The sequence below is a fragment of the Dermacentor variabilis genome, chromosome 5 (genome assembly GCF_050947875.1).
Source record: "Dermacentor variabilis isolate Ectoservices chromosome 5, ASM5094787v1, whole genome shotgun sequence".
Taxonomy (NCBI): Eukaryota; Metazoa; Arthropoda; class Arachnida; order Ixodida; family Ixodidae; genus Dermacentor; species Dermacentor variabilis.
The window spans coordinates 14,180,478-14,205,463 of NC_134572.1; the positions used below are offsets into that span (position 1 = coordinate 14,180,478).

General features: G+C 43.2%; 1 protein-coding gene and 1 long non-coding RNA gene across 6 annotated transcripts in view; both read right to left on the reverse strand.

Annotated features, from left to right (window-relative positions):
• Window positions 1–24,913, reverse strand: part of O-fut2 (O-fucosyltransferase 2) — a 66,052-nt gene extending 41,139 nt beyond the window's left edge. For 3 of the 5 annotated variants that reach the window (XR_012828403.1, XR_012828402.1, XM_075691768.1), the window contains exons 1-5: window positions 24,664–24,909; window positions 18,976–19,241; window positions 17,882–18,134; window positions 16,792–16,858; window positions 15,001–15,307 (exon numbers count right to left, since the gene is read on the reverse strand). Coding sequence is in view for 3 of the 5 variants with exons in the window: in XM_075691768.1 (XP_075547883.1) it covers window positions 15,001–15,307; window positions 16,792–16,858; window positions 17,882–18,134; window positions 18,976–19,241; window positions 24,664–24,824 (1,054 nt within the window). In the remaining 2 variants the exon portion in view is untranslated. Of the gene's footprint in view, window positions 1–15,000; window positions 15,308–16,791; window positions 16,859–17,881; window positions 18,135–18,975; window positions 19,242–24,663 lie in introns of all 5 variants that reach the window. The other 2 variants (XM_075691766.1, XM_075691765.1) reach the window with 2 other exon arrangements.
• LOC142582272 (uncharacterized) lies at window positions 2,949–13,014 on the reverse strand. Its single transcript, XR_012828404.1, has 3 exons — window positions 12,735–13,014; window positions 11,738–11,849; window positions 2,949–11,524 (listed from the first exon to the last, which is right to left on the reverse strand). It is a non-coding gene; the product is annotated as an uncharacterized LOC142582272 (long non-coding RNA).
• Window positions 24,914–24,986: the final 73 nt, after the last annotated feature.

Here is a 24,986-nt window from a genome sequence, read left to right on the forward strand (position 1 = left end):
GTACTTGCAACTTTGAAAGACGTAGCTTTGCCCTATCTCGCACATGGCCCGTTTCCAGATGAAGACTACGTCTTTCAGCATGACCGCTCGCCTGTGCATACTGCCAAGAAAGTGGAAGCGCTACTACAGCAACACGTTGTGGCTGTCCTCCCCTGGCCACCTCAGTCACCCAAACTTAACGTGATTGAAAACATTCGGGGGATGATGAAGGTTGCTCTGGCACGCCAGTGTCTACACGGACTGTCTGCAGACGGCTTGTGGACTGCAGTGGAGTCCGAATAGGAGCGGCTGAAGCGAGACACAACATTAACCGAGGCGTTGTACTGATCATTGCCCGCACGTATGAGTGCAGTCATCGAATCTGAAGGCGACGTTACACGCTACTAAGTGGATGAAGAGCTCGTTAAGTCGCCTTATTTGTTGTGAATAAATTAGAGGAAAGTCCCTCACAACCACGATTTGCGAAGTAGTGTTATCTTATACTTAAAACGCATTGCAATATTCTTGATACATGCACTTCACTTTCGAAATTACTACCCCTGTTTAAGGCGGGAAAATAGAAAAATATTTCTTGCACACAGTAGTGATTAAAGTAAAATCTCGTTAATTCGAAATGTAAGGGAGTGGCAAAAAACGTCCGAATTATCCGAATGTAGGATTATCGAAAGGCTCTGAAAAATTGCCGGAAACTGTTCGCGTGAAAGATAAATTTCTTTCGTGAAAAACTGCGCAATGGCCATTTTCTCTGAGGACAAAAACTGCGCGACAATGACACTTTTTTGCAATTTCTTCGAATTCTTCAATTTGTGCGCACTATCCACAGTATCCGAAGCAGAACTGATCCATCGTGGTAAAAGTTTCTGTGGCTACTTTCAGTATATGGTAGGTGCTCCAGCAGAAGCTTTTTTGCAAGTGGTTTCGCACTGGAGGCAGCTTTACCGCTCAAACGGCGAAGAGCACATAGAAAGCCTGGAGTTTCGACTCGTCGGAACTGAAATGCAATGCTGACCGAAGGAAGGGAAGCGCGCATTGGCTGTGAAGGGACAAGACGCCTTCGAAAAACTTGAAGAAGAAGGATCAGCGACCAGGCAATAATTGTTCTAAACGGCTTGCAGCTACACGCTTCGCTTGGTGTCTGATATGTGCGGGCGGTAGTTGCCGCCGCCGCGTGCTGCATGACAGCGATGCTCCGAAAACGAAATTGTGCGGCTGAATTCTTTCTCGGCCTATCAACGGTGGTCTGAAAATTTGCCAACACACCTGCAACTGCGCGAAGTGATAGGGACGCAGGAAATGATGCATCATGCAGTTCAGAGCAGAGAACGAATATTTGAGCCCACCAGGTTAATACCTCGGCACGTACCACATCGGGAGTCCGTCTAATAAAGAGAATCCAGCAGCGGCACCTCCGAATAAACGAGTTTTCGATGCCGTAGACTTGCATAGGCATTTGGCGGGACCTCGAAGGCAGTCGGAATTATCCGAATAAACGGTGGTCGAATTAGCAAGGTTTTCGTGTATTTCTGCATCATTAACCTGTCTCGTTGCCTGCAGCTGCACCGTTTGTCGTTATGGAGTATGAATACCATAACCATGTCGGCCGTTGCTGTTGGGCGACAGATCAAATGCAGTAATAGCCCCGCTGCGCAGCTAGAGGTGGCTTGCGTGGGTTCAGAACAGAAAGCGGACGAGAACTAGAGATGTCTCTCTTGCAGAACTATTGCATCGCAGAAAAAGTGGCTCACAAGAATCAGAAATTTAAAAAATATATTGCAGAAACGCACGCCCATTATGCAGCTGCGAGGAAAATCTGGTTTTTATGTTTAGTTCTCCAGTCACGTTCCAGAGTTTCTGCCTGAGCAAGCCAAGCGCCGGGAGAGCGCCGTAGCAAACGACGTGGGGCTGGCTCCACCTTCCGCGGTTACTGCGCAAGCGCCTCGTGTCGCCGATTAGCGCGGCTTCTCAAAAGGGGCGCTTTGCGGAGCGCGGCGGCCACGCTGCGCGAGGTTCCCTTTAACAGTGGACCGTACTGTACAACGTCCACGTGTGCTAACACACACACACACACATGCAGTCGAAACCATTTATAACAATATTCAAGCGCCACGAAAATTCCATTGTTATAACCGATATTTGTTATAACTGGGTAGCATAAAGAAACATCAAAATGGGGGATAGCACAGCTGTTCAGAGAAAATTATAATGGCGGGCAGGTCACTTCTCCTCCCCACCCCCTCCCACCATCTGGCTTCTGATTGTGTGGATTCATTAAACTGTTTAATCCTCCTTCCTGAGCACTCCAATCATGTGTCGTTAACAAGCCGTGGCTGTCGGCATTCAAGAATGGCATTGCTATAACAACTGCAAAGAGAGGTTACTGGCGGCAAGTGGCATACGAGCTCCACCGAGGCATTGCTTTGGTGGCCCCAAAAAGGCATCTTTTAAAGAATGTGGGAATGTTGCTGCAGCGGCATCTCAGTGTGAGAAATCCAGAAGAAAGGCTGGGACGAAATTGCCACAAGCGTTTCACCATGTACTTCCCACAGGATTGCACGAGAGAACCCCATGTCCGTCAGCCTTGTTTGCTTTACACAAAGCTTGACGACATCCTTCTCCAAGACATCCAGGTGCTCCATGTAGTGAAGCGGAAGGTCCCTCGCGAAAAGAATCTCATGAGGGCTGAATCACCTACAGGGCCTCCCACGGGAACAATGTTGAGGCAGCCTGCCTTACCACGTAAGTGCTGCCGTCGTGGTCATCACTGTTACTATCCGATGCAAGCATGTTTGTGATGATTGCCTCATCAGTTAAAAGCACTTCATTTTGAAATCTATAGCAGTGTGTTTTCTTTTCACCAGCAACATAGAATGCACCAGCTGGTGCGTTCTAATTTCCAGGAGACTGAAGAGCCTCTACTGATGCTCATACAAACAAGCCAAAAGTGAGTGAACAGGACTCACGACTTTATTGACAGAAGACAAACAGTGCATCTTCTCATACAAAACCACATATAAAATTTGCGTATCAAGATACGCTGAAACAATTTATGCGAGCTCGTAAACTGCTCACTTTTGGCGTTGCATATGACGGCCATCATGCAGAGCAATTGCGAAGAAATCGAGTGACTCGCGCATCTGCTGCCACGTCCAATACAGCGACATGGACTACCCTGCATTTTAATGTTACCTCCTTTTCAACCTGCACGTTTATTTTTGTTCTTTCGGGGGCCGCTAATGAGTCGCTCACACTTGGTGCCCCACTTTCACTGAATATGGACATAGTCGATTTACTTCGTAGGCATCACCTTCGGCAGCCACTTTTGCGGGCCTTTCCACCCACGTGACTATCAACTTCATACACTTCGGACCATGTAATCATGTATGTTGGTCTCCGTTCACGCCACATCATAGCCAATGAAGGACCACAAGCATAATTTTCCCATGGCTGCAGCAGGAAAGGACGAACGGGGAGCGCCAATTATGGTGCGTGTAAATTAAGAGTCTTTGTCGCTGTGTGGACTGCAGGCGCAGATGCTTACCTCGAGAGAGTCTTGCCCAATGCAGCAGACCAGGCCGCCACATCCGAGAAACATAACATAGCGACCAGGATAAAGTGAGACTCAGCATTCAATCACTGCATAAGGTACATACAATACACTGTACATTGGCTAAAATCCACAGGACAGCAGTGAGCATTCACGCACCACGGGTCGTTTAAGGCACACTCAGCCATCCAACTTTGGGCACAAGGCTTGCCTTTCTCGCACATGGTGGTCTGGTAACGAGCGACCACCAGCAGCACAAGCAGATTGGACAAGCAGATCCCACCTGTTTACACCGACAGTCGCTGTTGAAGATGAGCAACTAGCATTGTGAAGCAATTGGGTGACTAAAGCAGCTGCTGCTGCAGCCAACACATCAACATGAGCTACCTGGCCTTTTAGTGTTACCTCCTTTCCAACCTGCAAGTTTCTTTTTGTTCTTTTGGTGGCTGCTAATGTGTCGCTCACACTTGCTACCCCACCTGCTCTTAATGCGGACATGGTCGGTTTTGTGGGAATCAGCACTTTGCAGCCACTTCTGCAGACCTTTCCACCTATGTGGCTATCAACTTCATACACTTCGGACAATGTGAACATGTATAATAAGTCTCCGTTCACGCCAAATCGCAGCCAAAGAAGACAACAAGCACACTTTGCCCACGGCTGCAGCAGGAAAGGACAAACACGGAGCACCAATCATGGTGCGTGTAAACAGGGAGTCTATGTTACTGTGCGGACTGCAGGAGCAGGTGCTTACCTCGAGAGACTGTTTCCCAATGCAACTGACCAGGCTGTCACATCTGAGAAATGTAACACAGCAACCATGGCCAGGTGGGACAGCATTGAAATGAGACTCTGCAATCAAATCACTTCAGCAGCATACCTCTAACATAACGTTCAGACTATGCCCAATACATTGGCCAAGATCCACATGACAACAGTGAGCATACACGCACACAGATCGCTTACGGCACATTCAGCTGTCTGACTGCAGGCATAGTGCTTGCCTTCATCCCATATGGTGGTCTAGTAACAAGCGACAATTAGCAGCACAAGCAGATTGGATGGTGTCCCATCTCTCTCCACCGACAGTTGCCATTGAAGATGAGCAACTTGCATTGCGAAGCAATCAGGTGACGCAAGCATCTGCTGCCGCAGCCAACACAGCGACATGGACTACCCACCATTTTAGCGTTACCTCCTTTCCAACCTGCACGTTTCTTCTTATATTGTGTGCCGTAATATGTGACTCACACTTGGCATGGTTGGCATATTGGCACGGTCGGTTTTGTGGCCATCACCATTTGCAGCCCCTTTTGCAGGCCCTTCAACCCACGTGGCTATCAGCTGCATACACTTCGGCCCATGTAACCACGTATGCTAATCTCCGTTCACGCCAAATCATGGCCGAGGAAGGCTGCAAGCAAAATTTGCACACGGTTGCAGCAGGAAAGCACGGAACGGGGAGCACCGATCACGGTACGTGTAAATTCGGAGTGTATGCCGCTGTGCGGCCTGCAGGAGCAGGTGCTTACCTCGAGAGACTGTTTCCCAATGCAACTGACCAGGCTCCCATACACGAGAAACATAACACGGCGACCAGGACTAATTGAGATGGCAGTTAAACCAGATTCTGCAATCAATCACTTCAATGTAGCTTGCGCAATAACCCAGGCTATCGAGCAAGAATAACAATCCTGAATGAGGCTAGGAATTACATACAGGAATGAGAAAGCTTGCATTCAAGAAAGAGGCCACTCTACCCTGCAAGCACTGAAGTCCAAAAACATTAAGAAAAGTCAAGTGCTACATAGCACACGGTGCAAAGGTTAATGCAAGACACACGCTAATGCCGCATCAGCTATTTCAGGACAGGAATTGCACATGGCAATGTACACTAGAAAATACAGTTGAACCTCGCAATAACAAAATCGGCGGGGAATGCGAAAAAATTCGCTTTAGAGAGAATTTCGTTGTTGCAAAAAGAGACAGCACAGATAGGCAATGCATCACAGAACAAAACTTTACTGTCATGATTCTGTTAGCCTACCTTGGCAAGCTTTGCACGAGGATATATAACTGCATTGCCGACAGTACAAAGTGCGCCGCATGCGTCGACCAGCAGTGGCAGCATTGCCATGGCACAGTATTCTCAGTCAATTGCTTTCGGAGATGCGATCCCTTTTGCGAGATTTTGCATAACTCGGCACCTGACGCAGAGCAACAGCGCATGCAGCAGCATTTCTGCAGCACACGCTGTTGCCCGCAGGCGCCGACACGTCCGGTGCCGAGCGCAAAAGTGATAGTATCTCGTGTACGCAAAGGCAAACGATTGAGATAACGGCCCTTTCGCTCAAATCTACGTCCGGCGCCGAATCCGCACACAATGCCTGTCGGGTGGCACCAGAACCAGCGTTCTTGAAGCAAGGGATGCGTATTCCCGGACGATAATAATAATAATAATAATAATAATAATAATAATAATAATAATAATAATAATAATAATAATAATAATGTTTATTTCCCATCAAGAAAGATGGAGGAGGCTGCAGGTAAAAGGTGCACGAACAAACGGCAGCTTGACAGGGGCCCGCAGCCCCCTCTACAAGGCGGCAGTAAAAAGGTTACAGGAAAGAACATCGAAAACGTACCTACATAAGCACCAAAATGGACACTGGGAATGAACACAAAAATCATCCAATGAGAAAGACTAGATACCTTATACATAGTGTTGCCGTATTGCAGCATTAGTTATTTTTAAAATATCAGTGGTAGTTTTGTTATAATTATTCAGGAGAGTGGGGCAGGGTGAAGGACAGTTTTTCTGTAGAGTAGTTAGCCCGAGGGGTTATAACATTCCACTTTTCTTTGTGCCGGGCAATGTGTATGGAAATGTTCTCTTTTAGTGATGATAAGTCGCGTAGAAACGTTCTATTTTCAAATACTTCGCGTTTGAAGGCTAGTGTTAGCTTATAGTCATAAAGATTTTTTACTGGTATAATGTTTGTTTTTTGAAAAAAACTGTGCATATGGCTGTTATATGGTAAGTCATAAAGCAGTCTGACTATTTTTTTCTGGAGGACAAAAAGGTTCTGTAAGTTAGCTTGAGTAGTTGTGCCCCAAACCAGTAAACAGTAATTTAGATGAGAGTAAAAAAGGGAATTATAGAGAGAAAGTTTGGCTTTGAATAGTAGGTATGTTCTTAGGCGAGATAAGACGCCAACTACAAGAGTTAACTTTGTCAAAACAGTGTCAATGTGGTTATCCCAAAGCACATTATTGGAAACAGTTACGCCAAGGATTTTAATGTGAACAGTTATTTGTAGTGGTTCCCCCCATACGTTAAGTTTGCTGGAGTGTTGAACTGTTTCGATTTCGGCCTAAATATAACAGCTTTTGTTTTATTAACATTGATTTTCAGCTGGTTTGCTATTGACCATTTTTTCAGGTTTATAAGGAGGGAGTTTGCTGCACTTACCAGTTGATTACAATCGGGAGCTGTTATAAAAATACTGGCATCAACTGCATATAAAATATATTTTGATTTTGTACAGATATTTGTAAGGTCGTTGATGTAAATATTAAAGAGCAGTAGACCCAGAATGCTTCCTTGGGGAACACCTCTAATAATAGATTTTAAGTCAGATTGACATGATTCAATTTTTACAAACTGTTCCCGGTGACTAAGGTATGACTGAATTAGTTGCAGGAAATGTCCGCGGACTCCATATATTTCAAGTTTTTTAAGTAGTGTACAGTGATGAATAAAGTCAAAGGCTTTAGAGAAATCCACATAAATACCCAGTACTAACATTTGTTTTTCAAAATGTGATAAAATAAATTCTTTCTGTTCAAGTAACGCCATTTCTGTACATTTGTTTTTGCTGAATCCAAACTGTGCAGGTGAGATTAAATTGTGTTTATCAAGGAAGCTGGACATTCGAATACGGATAACTTTCTCCACTCCCTTAGAGAATATGGGTAGTACAGAAATTGGTCGATAATTACCCATGTCATTCGCATCACCCTTTTTGAACAGTACAGTCACTTTTGCAATTTGCATTTTTTTTCGGAAATAAGGCGCTCGACAAGCAGATGTTAAAAATGCAAGTTATATGGGACACAGAATGTCAAGAACATATTTAATTGGACAAATTTGCATAAGTTCTGCGTCACAGCTTGGACTATTTTTAAGAGAGGAAAAAACTGACATCACCTCGGATCCGGTTACTGGACTGAGAAAAGCGCAACATTGGTTGTGAGCAGGCATGAAGTCGATGAACTCATTGAATACTCCCCAATCAGAATACTGAAGGAAGTGATCATTAAAGGAATTGGCAAGTGCGTTGCCATTTACTTCTCTGCCATCCAATGACAATTTCCAGATACCTGGTGTCGATTTTCTAGGCCTTATAAAGGGATTTAGTTTTTTCCACAGCTGATCACTTCTGTATAGACAACTCACGAATGCAGAGTAAAGGTAAAGAGATCTGCTCGTTCTAATCTCTTTGTTTAGCTTATTTCAATGTTTTATATTTCTTGAAAAGATTAGGATCTTTTGTTTTAACAAAACTATGGTAAAGCGAGTTATTGTAGTTAATTTTGCTGCGCAGTGCGGGTGTAATCCAGGGCTTACGAATATTTTTACCCAGGGTAAACATTTTTAGCGGGAAATGTTTCTTATAAATCGTCGTTATTTCATTAATAAATCTGTTGTATACGTCATCAGCATTTTCTATTTCCAGAAGCCATTCAAAGTCAGACTGCAGTGATTCGTTTCTAAAACTGTCTAGACCAGCCTTCGTAATCAGTTGACAAACAACGCGCTGTCGGATTTTACGGGCTTCCATATTGTGTTTCTGTATCATGAGAATTATCAGGAGGTGATCACTATGATCAGATGATACAACTGCTGTCGTGATGTTCGTTTTGTCAATGTTTGTTATGAAAAGGTCAAGTAATGTTTCACAGTCTTTTGTTACTCTTGTGGGTAATGTAATTGTATTCTCACACCCATTTGAGATAATGAGCATTTCCATTGCTTTTTCCAGATTAGTATTTGACAGCATAGCAATATTAAAATCACCGCCCGAAATCACATAGTAACCATTGTTAGAAATGAAATCCAGGAATCGCTCATAAAAGTGAAAGAAATTCGGAACATTTCCATCAGGAGGCCGATAGCAAACAGAAAATACGTGTTTGTTCACACATGCTGAGAGTATTTCAAAGTCATTGCAAACAACGCAAAACAAATCAAGCAGTTCACAATTGACACCCGGCTTTATCAGCAACGTAACACCACCACCACGATGCTTGGATCAATTTAACGAAAATGACTGATAAGAGAAGAATGTGTAGTTATTTTGGCCGTCTTTACACCAGGTTTCCGTCAACATGACAACATCAAACAAAAAAGAGAAGCTAAAGATAAAAGCGTCAACTTCGGTTTCCTTGTTACACAGTGAACGGGTGTTTAAGTGAAGACATTTGAGGGAAGTTCTGTTATAACTTGCTACAACTGTGCTTACCTCATCAGGAAGAAAGTAACTGCGATTACCCATGGCAAACATCAAAAATAACTTTCATACACATGGCTATGACGTAATAAGAAGAATTATGTAGGAAGATCATGTGCACTGCGCACTACAATCACTGAATCACCATTGGCTTTCTGCACCAAAATTTTACCATTTCGTGCCAGACGTACTGGTGCGCATTTTGCTTCGCCGTGTTTTGTTTGTTGTAGCAATTGACGGTTACGGTTTGTCAAGTTTTCTAGAATGGAAGCGGTACATTTGCTCTCCTTCAGTTTATGCCTTTTTTCAAACCACAGATCCCTCACTGCTTGCCTTGCGTATCTGACGATAATTCCGGGAATTTTATCAAGTTTGGACGGCAATCTTTGAATAGCATCAATGTCTGTATCTTCAAGCCTGGACATACCGATCACGTCGGCCACAGAATTCACTTTGTTTAACAGACCTTCATCAGTGGATGCCTGAATTCCGTCAAATTCAAGGTTTAGCCTTCTGCCTCACCACTCAAGGTCGTTAATTTCACTTCGTAGTTTTTCATTTTCGGCTTCTGTTCTTTGTGCTTTTAGTTGAAGGGCCTCCAGTTTCTTGCGCATTTCTTTTGCGTCCTTTTCTTGAGTGGCGAGTCTCTCTAGAACTTCGTCATATTTTTCTGACATCAGCTGAACTGATCTTTCTATGTTTGGCACAGTCTCTTTTAGTGGCATCAATTCATCAAGTTTTTCGTTTATGCTAACTAGGATTGACCTTATGTCAGCTGCCTCCTCATTAGCTATCTTTTCATCCAGGTTCTCTCCTTTACGCTTCATAGTTTTGTACGTTGTGCAACCCCATTTCTGTTTTGCTGACTTTTTGTATTGTTTCTTTGTTAGCGCAACACACGTTCCAAAATGGTATGGGTGGTTACAGTCATCACATAATACAAAACTTTCACCTGACGCGAACGTATCCTTACAGGAAAAGAAGACATCTGTGGTCATCGCACACTTTGATTGCACGAATAAATTACTTAAAGCACACACACAGGAGGAATATACTATGTTTACAAGAACAAAGTACTTAAAAAGAGCACACACAGCAGGAATATCAGGGTGGTAGCAGCGGCAGCAAACACGTTTAAAAACCAGCGCAAGAGGGAACACCAACCTGCGGCAACAAGAAAGACATTTCAGGCGTGCTCTTCGCTGCCCCTGCTGCTGCCAATCATGGCCTGATGCGTGACACTCCATATGCCACGACCGCCATCTCAAGCGCCATAAACAATTCCATGTAGGTGGGACGTGAATTTCTTTGTTTTTGCTTCATTTTTCTCACCGAGGCGCCCGTTAGGCAGTGCACTGCCGCGATCTGGGATTGTTGTTCAAAACGCGCGTCCAGTTTGCGTTCAGTTTCGCCTCACACGATTGGCGTAGGCTTCGCCGAGACGTCAGCAGCGGGGAACGCAAACTAAATGTGCGTTTCGAACAACGATGTATGATCTCGCCTAGTAGGTGTGCAAACACCATTGTCACATGTCGGTAGCAACGTGCGTGACGCTCATGGTGCCGCTTCAAGGCGATCAACAAACAAGATAGCGGCCATGACGCGTTTCCAGCGCACTGATCGCTTGCGGTGCTTGGTTGTTTTTGTGAACAAAAATGGCGGCGCCCACAAAAGTGTAATGTGGTGGTATTTTACGCAATTTTAGTGCATAACGATCGCATGTGAGTACATTTTGGAGCCTGCTAGCCTTACGCAATATGCAGAGTTACATTCCAGCAAATTTCGTTGATGAGGGATTGCAGTACAGCGACATTTCATTGCGGAGAGGTACAAAATGCTTTGAATCCTATGGGCGCTTGCAAGGGATACGAAAATGTTTCGTTGTTGTGAAAATTTTGTTGTTGCGGTATTTCGTTATTGCGGGTTCCGACTGTACCGCTACAGATATGTTATGATACTAAACAGTGACTGGAATTAAGTATGAGCAAAGAATCAGTTCACCTTTATGTTTTGATGAGGAAGAGGAATGAGATCTAACAAGAATAGAGAATGAAAAAGCTTGCATTCATTGAAAAAAAATTGTAATACTTGGCACAAATGGAATTTGACAAGGCCAGGAAACTGATCAAGAAAGGGCAGAAGCTGATTAAGAAAGGGCAAGCTGGCGGAATTTTTTTGGCCAGAATCGTTCGTCTTGTTTAGGGGTTGCAGCTGCATCTGAAAACACAGATTTTTCTATTGTTGAGGTACCTGGATGACTCAACCAATATCCGTGCTGGTGGAATGATGGCCGAGGCTCTTTTAACTTTTGACACAGTTCTCCGTAGACTCGATATCTCATCTTAATACTTCTGGATCGTCTTTGTTCATTGCGTAAAAGCCCTGCGGATTCGGCTCCAGCTCCTTCCTGTTGGTGTAGATGGGGGCTCCTATGACAAGGACCAAGATGTGCTTGGTGCAGACTCTGTTGGGGCAGAACAGTAACACATAAGATACAGCACTCATTAGCCAAACTTATGCAGTGTTTTCTTTTATGTTTGAACCAATTATATGCTGAAACACAAATATGAACAAACATTCATATCATCTGCTACAAATAAATGACATGTATCTCAAGACTAGCAAGCCAATACGGCATATATCAAGCATATTTATTTCTGAACCTGGTGCTGTTTACCTTGTAGGAGCAGCAAAAGTCCACACAATAGCCTTGTTGTAGCAGGCAGTAGCTTCTCTTTAGTGTGTGAAGTGTGTTGTTTTAGACTGGTGCCGTCCTCCTTACTACATGACTGGAAAAGAAATTTTGACTGCATCAGAAATTGAAAAAACAAATACCCAATTTTGCAATATGAAATGTAAAAAGGGGTGACATATATGTAATGGTGTGACTGTAATGGTCTGTGACTGCAGAACACATGCAAATGTACACTGTTTGTTCTAGGGTGCTTAAACAAGTTAAATAAGTATTGCTACTGTCCACAAAATTGATGTCTGACTGACTACAATTCGTGTCAATAGCTTCAGTATTATTAGGATCACAAATGAGAACGTTTTTGCACTCATTTATGCACTAGAAGAGATCACACTACTGGTTTCGCAAGCAAATGCATGAAAGACATGAAGCTATTAGAAATGATGCATTCTTTTTCTACACAAACGTGATGCACCGCTTCACTATTGCAAAAATAATTGCTCTGAGGTAAACCAAACTGAACAGCAAGAGCACTTGGAACCAACAGGTACGAAATAGGAGTGAATTATCATGTGTGCAACTGTTTAATACATTAAATTCTGTACTTTCACTTCAAGTTACCAAAGGGTTATTTGGTTTCGTGGGCGAAAGAAGGTGTAAGCGGACTTGAAAAAAGAAATATATATATATATATATATATATATATATATATATATATATATTGATAAGGCTACTTCACCCATGGCTACGGCTACAAAGAGGTGAAAAATGTGCCGCGCATTCCGATATCGCTCTCTCTTTCTTTCGCGATTGTGTGTGTATAAAGACAGCCTCGCAACTAAAGGTTTATTTAGGAAACGGCAATGGAGGGTCCTGACGGCCCATACATAATGCAGGATCTAGTTCGTTAACTTGTCTCCACCTGTGAGTTAATGAGACAAGTACTACATAACAATTCAAACAGCGATGTTAAACAACTCACCATTATTGCCGTCGTCAGTCGCAGCAGAATCCGGCTCCTGTTTAGATGCAGATGCGTCACGCATGGCTCACGAGCGAAACCTAGCCTTCGGGCTTACATCTCCCCTCGCAAACACATCACTGCACCTTAAGTTAAACAATGCATGTTATCAAAGTGCAATAAACAGGTTTTAGCACAAAATGAGCAACTAGCTTAAGTGCACCAACCAATGAATACGTGTCTGCCGTACACGCGAACATACCGGTAAAATTTTTAATCCAGGCCAGAGGTTCTGTGGGTGGTCAATGATGCTGAACATTATTTTGCGCTTACAATGGCTAAAAAAAAAAAGCAGAGTAAGTGCTTAAGAGTACAGTGTATCATTAGGAATATTTCTGTACTCTTTGTCATGTAATAAAATTGCTTCAATTAGCATGGGAGAAAGTTTGTAGGCTAAAACTGTGCTTACTACGGCACCTCTAGCGGAAGATATTGCGCTCATGGGGGAACCTTTTTAATTGTTGTATTATGCCTGTTTTTTAACAGCACCGCACGGTCAATTTTTTTCCCTCTGTGGCCATTTGTTGAACTTGAGAGTGTTCGGGGTCTAACGCAGTTGGCACAGTCCATTCGTGTTTTGGAGGGTGGTGCAGCGCAGAGCTATGGGCCAGCCCATTCATGTTCGGAGGGGTGGAAGCACGCAGCAGCAGTTGTGGTGGCGGGCGATTGTGCCGAGGCTCATTTCACTTTTTCTTTTCAAGGCTTTCCCAATCTATTATATTTTGGTATGGACACCCAGCAGCCAGACTTCATCATTAGGACCGATAATGCGGCGTGAAGGCATTGTAGTAAGCGGGTTATTTCTCCACAGAAAAGATACAAAAGTCGAGGGTGCAGCAGCTTTTTATTGTTATAACTGATATATTGTTGAAACCAGTACATGTATCATAATAAGTGGGTCCGAATGCGTGTGTGTGTGTAATATATATATATATATATATATATATATATATATATAAATATATATATATATATATATATAGAGAGAGAGAGAGAGAGAGATGTGAAGGAGGGTGAGGAGTGGTAGTTGTCGGCAGAGAACCTCCTTTACCCGAAATATATTTCTGGCTAAGCCACTGATGGCAGTACACTGTATTCATACTGCCAAAAGACATCATGTATGAGGCATGTATTGCAGCCAGGCTCCTCTCTCTCACTTCCCTCTGGACACACTGTGCCAGTTAGCGGTCCCACCATGAAGGAAATGCATAGCGCATGTCCGAATATATATGAAGTGGATTCAATTCTGCCCAGCACCGAATAAACTTTAAAGGATTTTTTTGTTGTTGTTGTTGTTGTTGAAGAGCAACAGATACCCAGCGACAAGTTGGCATCAAAGAGGCCTGTTGAGAGGCACACAGCCGATGGTACACACCCAGTGACCCAGGTTGGCATGAAAGAAGCTAATTGAAGAGTGACACATGCCCTGTGGCACACACCTGGTGACCCAGGTTGGGGTGAAAGAGGTTCATTGAAGAGCGGCACATACCCTGTTGCAAGTACCAATACACCCAGTGACCAAAGTTGGTGAGAGAGACGTGCATTGAAGAGCTGCACATGCCCAGTGATACGTGCCTAGTAACCCAAGATAAGGTGAATGAGATTCACTGAAGAGCAGCACATACCCAATGTCACTTATTCGTGATTCCAGTTCGCTGAATGGTCGGGAAATTTGGACCACCTAGGGTTCTTTAACGTGCACCTAAATCTAAGTACACAGTTGTTTTCGCATTTTGCCCCCATCGAAATGCGGCCACCGTGGCCAGGATTCAACCTCATGCTTAGCAGCCGAACAGCACAGCCGCTAGGCGACCATGGCAGGTGAGGAAGCTTTGCCTACTGTGTCTTATAGAGTCGTGGCTACGGTAAAAAACAGAATAAACCTATTCTGTCAGTATTAACCTGGGAAAGTGAAACTTGCAATCTAAAAAAAACAGGCTGAAGCAAAAAGGCAGCCCTATGGCCAACAAAAACAAAAATTATATATATAACATTATGAGAGAATGAGTGCAGCACGGATTCGAGAATAAGTGCAAACTAATGATATCCTTGCTGGAATTAGGGAAGGACACATTATATATTTAAGAGAGGTATCCAATGACATAAAAACAGGTAGACACAAGGAGATATCAGTGTTAACGAGAACTGGCGACAGAGTATCAAGTGGTGTGATTCCAATAGGAAATTGACATGTGTACCTATGTATAGAGAGCATCTACAGTCTTACCTTCATCGCCTGCGTCAGTTGCAACAAACACCTTCTTCAGGCCTTGCTTCTCAAGCAGCAATTGGATCTGTTCTGCTGCCCACTTGAGGTCAGGGACATCTTTGGGACGGCTTCTCACATAGTCCTGGCGCCTGAGATGAACTGCGAGATATGGGCCACCCAGGGCATGCTTTGTACGGTTGGCAACAACTTTCCAGTCTTCCTCAAGCACTGTGCCATCCCTTTCCTCATCCGAGTTCAGGATGTCTCGGCGAAACTTGTCTGCCACATCACGAAGTCTCTTTGAGAAGCGCATGCTTCGCCTTATCTGCACACACACGAACAAACAAAGAAAATGCCCATAAGCTTAAGAACCAAATGTATCCACATGTCAAAACGGTTTCCTCTAACTTAAACAGCAGCATTATCAACATAAGAATTTCAATATAAGCCAACACCTAACGGCATGCAAGCAATAAGGTCGAAATTTAAGGCTTCTAATATAATGATGCATTCAGTGCCTTCAATACACATGCATGTGGCTTCCATACAACTTGCTACCATTAACGAGCACATAGGGCCTTTGTTGCATTAAGCAAGGCCTTAACAGGTTGCAGCTTCAGAATTTGCCACTCGCAGTAGAAGGGCACCTTCATCATTCTTTTTTGTTTTCTTAAACCAAATTTAGAAATTGGGTGACTAAATATGAACATGGCTGCTGGCATTTACAACAGGAAGTTCACTCTGAAGAACAGAGGTTCACCTACCTTCCAAAACTTCAGTTTAAGAACTAAATTGAAGAACCGAATGTTCCAAAACTGCACAGAAGCCTAGTGGGAAAACTTCAGATTAACTTTGACCACATAGGGTTCTTTAACATGCACCTAAATCTATGTAATTACAGAAGCACTTTTCATTTTGCCCCCATCTGTGGCCAGGAATTGAATCTTTGTTTTAGTGACGAGCAACAGAACATGATTGACACAGAGTCACCATTAGTTTCACAAAACTGTATTTCGAACTTCGCATGCTTGTCCCTTTTGCCGAATGCATAAATGTACCAGATTTATAAAACTATACACAAGTGAAGCTAATAATAATAGTAGTAGTAGTAGTAATAATAGTAATTATTATTATTATTATTATTATTATTAATTTATTTTTGGGGTTTAACGTGCCAAAACTATGATATGATTATGAAGCACACTGTAGTGGGGGGGGAGGGGGGCTCCAGAGTAATTTTGACCACTGGGGTTCTAACATGCATTCACTGTACAGTACACAGGCGTTTTTGCATTTTGCCCCCATCGAAACATGGCCACCGCAACCAGGATTTGATCCCGCACCTTCGGTATGTGAAGATAAAGATGAAGGTATACAAATAAAATAATAGCACAGGGCAGTTTATTACAGTATAACTGAGAGTTGGGCGAGTTGGTAGTGATTCATTGTTGAACTGCAGTGCGCAAAAAGACAAAGAACACAGGCAGAGTTACCAACAAGCGTTGAACTTGCAACTCGGTTTATTTTGGGAAAAGGATGGTACATATATATACCAGCTGACTTTTTTACGCCCTACAATTCAACAATGAGGCTGTTTATTAATTAATAATGGTGCCCATTTCTTAATGTGGCCATGAATAACACTTGCACCTGTCTTATAACAGGCAAAGAGCACCACCACAGGAAATAAAATGCTGTACTCATCAAGAAGTCGCATAGAAAAAAGGCAGCCGCTACAAAGAACACTCCAGGCTAAAGAGCCTGTGCAGTTTCCCATGCAGAGGCAAAAAGCCACAAGCAGATGCTAACCTCCCAGTAAACTGGGTCCCCGAAATTATCATGGAGGATAACTTCAGCACGATCTAGCATGATGGCGCTGCAAGAGAGAGGAAAAAATAAGAGGGAAAGGCACAATGTAATGAAGCCAGTGCCACCATTTCGAAGCACAGGGAGAAAAAAAAAAAGATTTCTGTGCCCCGTGTCCTATTCATAACCACTCCTAGAAGGACTGACATAGAGAAGTGGATCTAAGGTACCAAAATTAACAGGACCAACTGCCTAACCAGCAATACAGAGAATATAATATGAAGTTACATCAGTGAGTGACTACAAAAGTGGATTTGATTATGTGAAGTAGTTTACCTACCCAAACGTAATTTTGTTATTCTCACATGCGCAATAACATTGGACTGTTTTGTTTTGAGTGCATGTGTAAAAATACATATTTATTTCTTGTAGAAACTATAATTTGCTTCCTCCACTTCGGTCATGCCAGGTATTAAACCTTTTAATTGCTGTGTACAGAATTGTGTATGTCAAGACAGTGCATGAGCAGCACAGGCATTGATGAAAGTAATAGTTAAAATGTGTCGCATATATCTCGAAACAATTCTGATTGGAATTGTGTTGCAATTTTTAATAATGTGTGCAAAATGTTTTAGTAAAATGCGTTGGAAGGTAGAGAGCTGTGTGTTTTTGCTTTGTGCCATTGTATGTAGTGAACACACTTCTTTTAATTGTATTTCACATTGTGTGGCATAAGGCACAACTTTCAAGTACCTAGAAAGGTGATTTTCAAGCTTGCTAGATATGAAATCATTGATGTTGTCATATCTGATGCTCCTGTTGTGAGTTTCTACATGAAGTCTACATTCTGTAATCTTGACAAAACACACAAAAAATACGAAATTCTCAACCTATTCTGAAGCTGTACACATTTTATGATTCTGAAGATGGAACAAATGTAGTGAAAGTAAGTTTTCAATCGATAGACTTGATTGGCACCTGAAGTGGTCAAGAAAAAATAAAGGGCTTGAGAAAATATGATATATCTCTTCCTTGGTTTGCTGCATTTGTGAGAGAACATTTGCTAATAAGAGAGCGCTGTGACATCACATACGTGTAGTTTGAGTGCTCTTGAAGCAGTGGTTTCAATGTGGAGCCAGACCCTTGGACATAAAGGCAAGCAACTTCCTTGCTTGTGACATCGTAATAGCCCCAAAACCAGCCACTGAATTCTCCATCGCTCTCTTCATAGTAGCCAGTTTCCTCAAGGCATGGACTTTCTTCGTATTTTTCAACCCATGTGGACGAGGTAAATGTGCTTGGATAGTGTTGAAGGAAGAATACTTTGTCAATAAGTCTTCCTACGCCTGCAAAGGAAAGACAGCACCGTATAGGTGAGGCAAGTGTAGGCATCAAATGCAATGGGCTTTTAACGCTGAGGACTGTATTATTAAAGAGAGAATACATGTGAACTGAGTACTGACGCGAAAATTTTGTGCTGCACTTTTCTTTGATTTTTAGGTAGCTGTCATCTCCATGATTGCGGCACAAAGCTTCACTTTCTTGAGAGCACCACAAATAATTACAGCTCCTGTTATGCAATCCATTCAAAATGTGCACCAAGGCCAAGTACAGTGGAGCTTTGGACATGAAAGAGGAGACTATTCAGGTCACCAAAATTGGAGGTGGCAGTCTTGTCGTTTCACAAACAACTCAAGAGCACGCTAGTCAGTCCGGTGCAGTGATTAAAGACCATACAGTAACTCGTGTTGCCAAAAGCTGCCAACTGTGCCTTTCATTTTGTGTGTTTTGTTTCACCTCATGGGAAACAAAACCAAAACCCGGGGGGGATACAGTAAGTGCCTACCTAGTAGACATGTACATTTCGTCTGCTGCTAAAGTTCTGATTGGCTGGACTGAGGAACATGTCAGAAGGAGACAGGCACCCTCGGCCAATTGGCACTTCAGCAGCAGACGAAGTGGACATGTCCACTAGGTGAACATTACAGAATACCCCCCTTCCCCCCCATAGTTCACAGAAAAGTTGCTATGGCAAATTCTTCAGGGTGCTCTGAGACTAGCCATTATGTTTTTGTATGGTTTCAAGGCATAGAATTTCTATTTAATAAAAAAAAATGGAAATTCATAAATCTTGCGTCAGTCCCCTTCAGTACTCCTTCAAATAAGTGAATATACAGCTATACTCACTGTGGATGTAATCTTCAAATTCCATGACAGGCACATAGCCAGCTAAGCTGTTTATATCAAAAAATTCTTCCCATCTGATCTTGCTTTGTGAACCTATATCTTTGCTGTGCCAATGGTATAATGGACCCCACGGCGGCAAAACCAGCGTCCATTTTTCATTTTGAGAATCTGCATTAAGTGCTGCTACAAGCCTTGCAACTCTCATGTAGACATCTCTTCTCAAGTTGAAACCCTCACCAGGGTTGACATCATGTAGCAGGTACTTCCTGCAACAACAAAGTTGAATGGAACTTAAATGACTGATCCCAATAAACTGTATTGCAATCGCTTTACAGTGTACTAAGCATTGAGCTTACATGGCATTAACGTAGAAGCAACATTAAGCTCTATATGTGGCTGAACTAGTTTAAAGGACTGGATTGGAATAGAAAACTAGGCTAGTTGGTGAACATTTATGGTTGTGTGGCTACACAGACGTAAACAAAAGGCAATAAGAAATACGACGTGCACTGTCCTGTTTCTCAGAACTGATAACATTTTTGTTTCTGGAGAACACGTCAAGTGAGAGCAGAGAGAGTTTGTCTTTGTACCACTACCATACCACCATAGCATAAGGAATGGATAGATTTGAATGTCATGATTAATCCACTGGGCTTATTTAACGTTCTGATGCTGACCAGCATGGTTCTGGGCTCTAAATTAAACCCCCTTGGGGTCCTTTAAATTGCACCCATGAGGACATTTGCACTCTGGCCTCAGCATAATGTGACTCTAAATGCCACGTCAGGGAGCTGTACTCATGACTGCTTGTTCAGTGGCAGAACAAACACCACAGCTACTGAACCTGCCTGGCAGAAGACGACAGTTATCAGGAACTCAGAATAGCACATACAGTTGTAAACCAATGCCTGCAAAAGACAGTTCAGCATGTTGCATGACAGAGTATGCCTGTGCATGGAAAATTATATGCTTGGACTAGTGGCACAACGCATCTAGAATTCTAGATCAGTTACCAACATGCTAGTGTTATGGCATAGAAGTACAAATACAAACGAAACAGGATCACAAGAAGATGGAGACCGGCAATCATCAATAGTAGTTGAACAAGCGATGTCACTGGAAGCTTACCGGGAAACTTGCCAACGTTTCAACTACAGGTTAAAACATTGGCAAGTTCCATAGCTGAAATATTGGCTCCAGTGACATCCCTTGTTCGGCCACTGCTGATCCTTAGGAGTACAAATAGTACTACAGTAAACTCTCAGTTGTACGAACGTCGGTTTATCGAATATTTCAGAATAACGAACTTTTTAAAAATCCCCGGCAGTTTTCCTATAGATTCTGTGCAAAAATGTTTTACTTAAACGAATTTCGGAACAGTCAATATTTCAGTTTAACGAACTCGCTCAGAGGACCAAGGCTTATTTTTACGACCCACGTGGTCTGTTTTTCATCGGCTCCATTCAGCCTTCCAGTTTTAAGTAACAACAGCCAATTCGCGTGTCCACTTTCGAGACGAGTGCGACGAAATGGAAGCGGTTGTCTCTCTCAGACAACCTGAAAATCCTTCAGCGCCTGGACAACGGTCAAAGGCAAGTGGACGTTGCAAAAAAATATGGAATTGCACCGTCAACGTTGTCAACGATTGTGAAACAAAAATCGAAGCTTGCAGGAGAAATTTCGATGAATCCCGCCAGGAAACGACTCTGCACGGGATACTTCAAAGAAGTGGACGATGCCATTGCGGTATGGCTACGCGACTTACGATCTCAAAACATTCCATTGTCCGGCCCGATGATACAGGGCAAAGCGAAGGAATTTGCTCTTCTTCTGGACGTTCGTGGCTTCGAAGCAAGCAGTGGATGGCTTACACGATTTTGTAATAGACATGGGATCGCGTGGACAAAGATTTGCGGCGAAAGCAAGGATGCTGACCAAGAGGCAGCGAGAACTTGGAGGGATGAGGTTGTAGCTGAGGTTGTAGGGTACATTGGAAAGTTGAGAGACTTTGTGTCTCAACAGCAAGCTGTGCCAGAAGAAGTGTACAATAACATTGACTCTTTGGACAGTTTTGTTACTTCCTGTGCTTTAAAAGTGCAACTGCAGAAGAAGATTACAGATTTTTTTTCTAAGTGAGAAAGGCAGCATTATCACTGTTATAAACCTTGTACTTGTTGATATGTACAAATTCCATTTCACACATTTCTAACACTATGAATGCCATGTCTTTTGCTCCAGGAATTGCACTTCAAACTTTTGACTCTATGCCATGTGTTATGTTGGTCTAGTGAATATTCAGTTTAGTGAACTTTCAGTTAAGTGAACTTTCAGTTAAGTGAACTATTTCCTTCAGCCCCTTGAAGTTCACTCAAGTGAGAGTTCGCTGTATAGCCTGTAGTTTGCATCTTCATGGAAGTTGATCGTCATTGAGATGTTCAAATAATGCCTGCATCAAGACTCGCCTACACAATCCAACAATATAAAGAGCACCCTCATAGGTGTTGATCCCAATAGGGAATACCAGACACTGCTACATGCAGACAAGACAGAAAACTCTTAATAGATAAATAAGCCTTTGATACAGTAAAAACAATGTATAAGGAATTCAAACAAGATAGAGGCATCCAGGAAGATGGAGACAATGTTATAAACAGTGGCTGAACAAGGGATGTGTCTGGAGGTCCTGGCAAAGACAAGTCTCCTTGTTGAAACACTGGCTCTAGTTTGACAGTTTGACCACTCCTGATCACTTCAAGTCTCCATCTTGCTGTCAACTTCTGTTTTCTATGGATTCCTTGTGCATGGATATCTCTAGAGACAACAGGTCTGTTCACTTGGCCTGCACCACCAAAACCAGTTTATGAGGTGCTAAAAAATTTACATTCTGGGGTCTTACATGCAAAAACCACAATTTGATTAGGAAGCATGACGTAGTGGGGGACTCTAGGTTAAGTTTGACCACCTGTGGTTCCTTAACATGCAGTCACAGTACACAGGCATTTCTGCATTTCACCCCCATCGAAATGCGGTGCCATGGTCAGGATTCGATTCCATACTGTCAGGCTTAGTACGATGCCATAGCCACTTTGTCACCACGGTAGGTCACGAGCCGCTGCACCTTGACATTTCTTTCAGCGGTGCAGCAAATGCACCTTCTTAGGCACACCATTTGTTTCAAAAGATACAAGAAAGATACAGGGCTGGTTCACAATTTTTCTGCACCCTTCCTACCAACAGTGCCAACTTGGTGCAGACATGCAGGTGAGAAGCAGCAGTGCAGCAGACGATGCAGCACATAGGCGTAAGCGCTGTTGAAACCCCACTTACACGCGTCTGCTGTGTCTATGTAATGCAAGGTGTACTTAATGCCCCTGAAGCTGATCATACCTGTGGCGCAGGGCCTCTCAAGCTTATGCAGCACATTGGCAGGGAAAAAAGTAATACCTGCCGCCTTGACATTTGTTTCGAGCGTCACATTGTGCCTGCACCACTGAAATCAAACGGCACAATAACTGAACCTCTCGTGCCCCACCGTGAACTGGTTCAGCCGAAGGGACCTAACATTTCAACAAGGAGAGTTGTTTTCATCACAACCTCCAAAGACATCACTTGTTCAACCATTGTTCAATATATAAGAAAGTTCTGGTGCATTCATTCATAAGCGATAATTAGTTACACTACCGTGGATTATGACTTGGTATTCCATCTTACTCGCTCTTTATTTGGGGGGGGGGAGGGGGGTGTACTTCTGGTCAATTTTTGGTATTGCTTTGTGAAGTTCACAGAGCTCAGGCATGCGAGCATTTGCCTTCTCTTGCATTCCTGAATACCAATTGTGATTGACTTAGCGCTGTGTCAAAGATGCTTGAAGATATACTGTAACAGTGGAGTGGTTCTGTAGCATACCCACTACGGTTGCTTAGTGGCTGTGGTGTTGGGCTGCTAAGCACGAGGTCGCAGGATCAAATCCCGGCCACGGTGGCCGCATTTCGATAAGGGCGAAATGCAAAAACATCCGTGTACTTAGATTTAGGTGCACATTAAAGAACCTCAGGTGATCCAAATTTCCGGAGTGCCCTACTATGGCATGCCTCATAATCAGATCACAATTTTGGCATTTAAAACCCTATGTTTCTTTCTTGTTTGCTCTGTAGCAGATTTCGGGTTCGACTACCAGCAGCATTTCTATAAAACGCTCGTCTACTGCACTTTGAGTGCGCTTTAATTTACCCCAAATGTAAAAACTATAGGGGTGTGAGAATATTCAACACTTTCGAATAACGATTAGAATAGTGTTCTATTTGATTTGGTCTTCGAATCAAATAGTCACTGTTTGTAAATAGAAATAGTTTTTGAATAGTTTTCAAATATTATAAAGGGAGGGGGGGAAATATTTTAAAATGTCAACTGTGCGCAATGAAAAATAAAATTCGGGCAGAAGTACGAAAATTTTCAACCCCGTGGGCATAACATACATATAATACTTGACAACCTATTAGTGCAACAGGTTATGTAGTGCAAGAGGCCCCGCGTGCAGCAAATGCGCCAATTTGGAGACACTCAAGCACCTGCTACTTCACTGCCCTGCTTTCGGTGTGGAGCGCACGGACTTGTGTACAGCCTGTCAGCGACTGGGACTGCCTTTCGATACGACAACCGCGCTGCTATTTCCTGCAGCCCACTCATCCATCATAAAGCAAGCTCTCTCGGCACTACTCGAGTTCTGCAATGCGACGCACTTGAGAGCATGGCTCTGAGCCTCGCACTCGCTCCTTTTTTTTTTTTGCCCTTGTCACCTTCTTCCTGTTTTTCTCTCCATCCTTTTCTCCCCATTCCCCTTGCAATGCTGTTGAGGTGTCCTCCTGTGAGAGACAGTTACAGCGCCGCACTTATCTCTTCCGTCTCCCTTCAAAATCACTTTGCACACAGTGCAACAGGCTATGCTACAGGGATCATTCTCACTTTCCGAAAGTCCTGTATATGTGAACAATCTGCTTATTTCTAATGCTCCGTTCATGCAATAAATAAACAAAAATACTCGATAATGAGCAATGTTATGACAGAAAAATGCTAAGCTTATAACTATTAGGATATAAATACTGTTTTACATCAACAGTGAAAATAGCCGTTTATTATTCAAAACTAATAAAATATTAGATTTGCTTCTGGCGCTATTCAATTCATATTCGATTGGTTCTCAAAAATTGCTGTTCGCACACCCCTGCAAACTTATTTCAATGAGCCGCAGTACAGCGTCTTTCATGACCACCGTGTTATCTAGAAACATTAACTCCAGCACCCAGCCTCTTCCTTCTAGCGCTGCGGAAAAACCACGCTAGCGTAAACAAAGCGGGATCAAAGTCTGCGCATGGTCTGCGCTCTTGAAATTACGGGCAGCAGCTTCTGACGTTTATCGAGTACGAACTCGAGCATGTTCGACAACGCCGTGCAAGAGGCGCAGAAACTAAAATGCATTTCTTGTGCCCGTTTTGTATAACAGCTAGTGTTTCGCGTATGTAAAATGATGCCCTGAGATACGCATTTGTCCAAGTTCTTTGAGCTTTCAGTTGCGAGCTTGCACATGTATCCCCTTCCACGTGTAATCTTTTCGAGCACTTGGCAGTTTCAAGTCCAGAACAAACTTGTCCGACAGCACATCTTTTTAATTGAAAGTAATGCCAGACATACCGTGGCAGCATTTTTTCGAGCGCAGAGACTGAACTGGCAGAACACGGTTGCGATGGGTTTGCACCAGGACATGAAGGATACGGATCCACAGCAGAAACAATTAATGACAATACATCAATGAAAATGCAGAAGACTACCACTATTAATCTTAGAGCCGGCATTAGTTAAGGATGGCGTAGACCAGTGTAAAGGGGTATTACGTATTGGCATGCGTACTGGGATTGGCACCGTGTTTTTGAACCCACCCGCACTCAGCCAAAACAAGAAAGTGTCTGCGTTCACCCGGTCGACGGAACGCAGGCGTTAGGTTCACCCAAACGTCA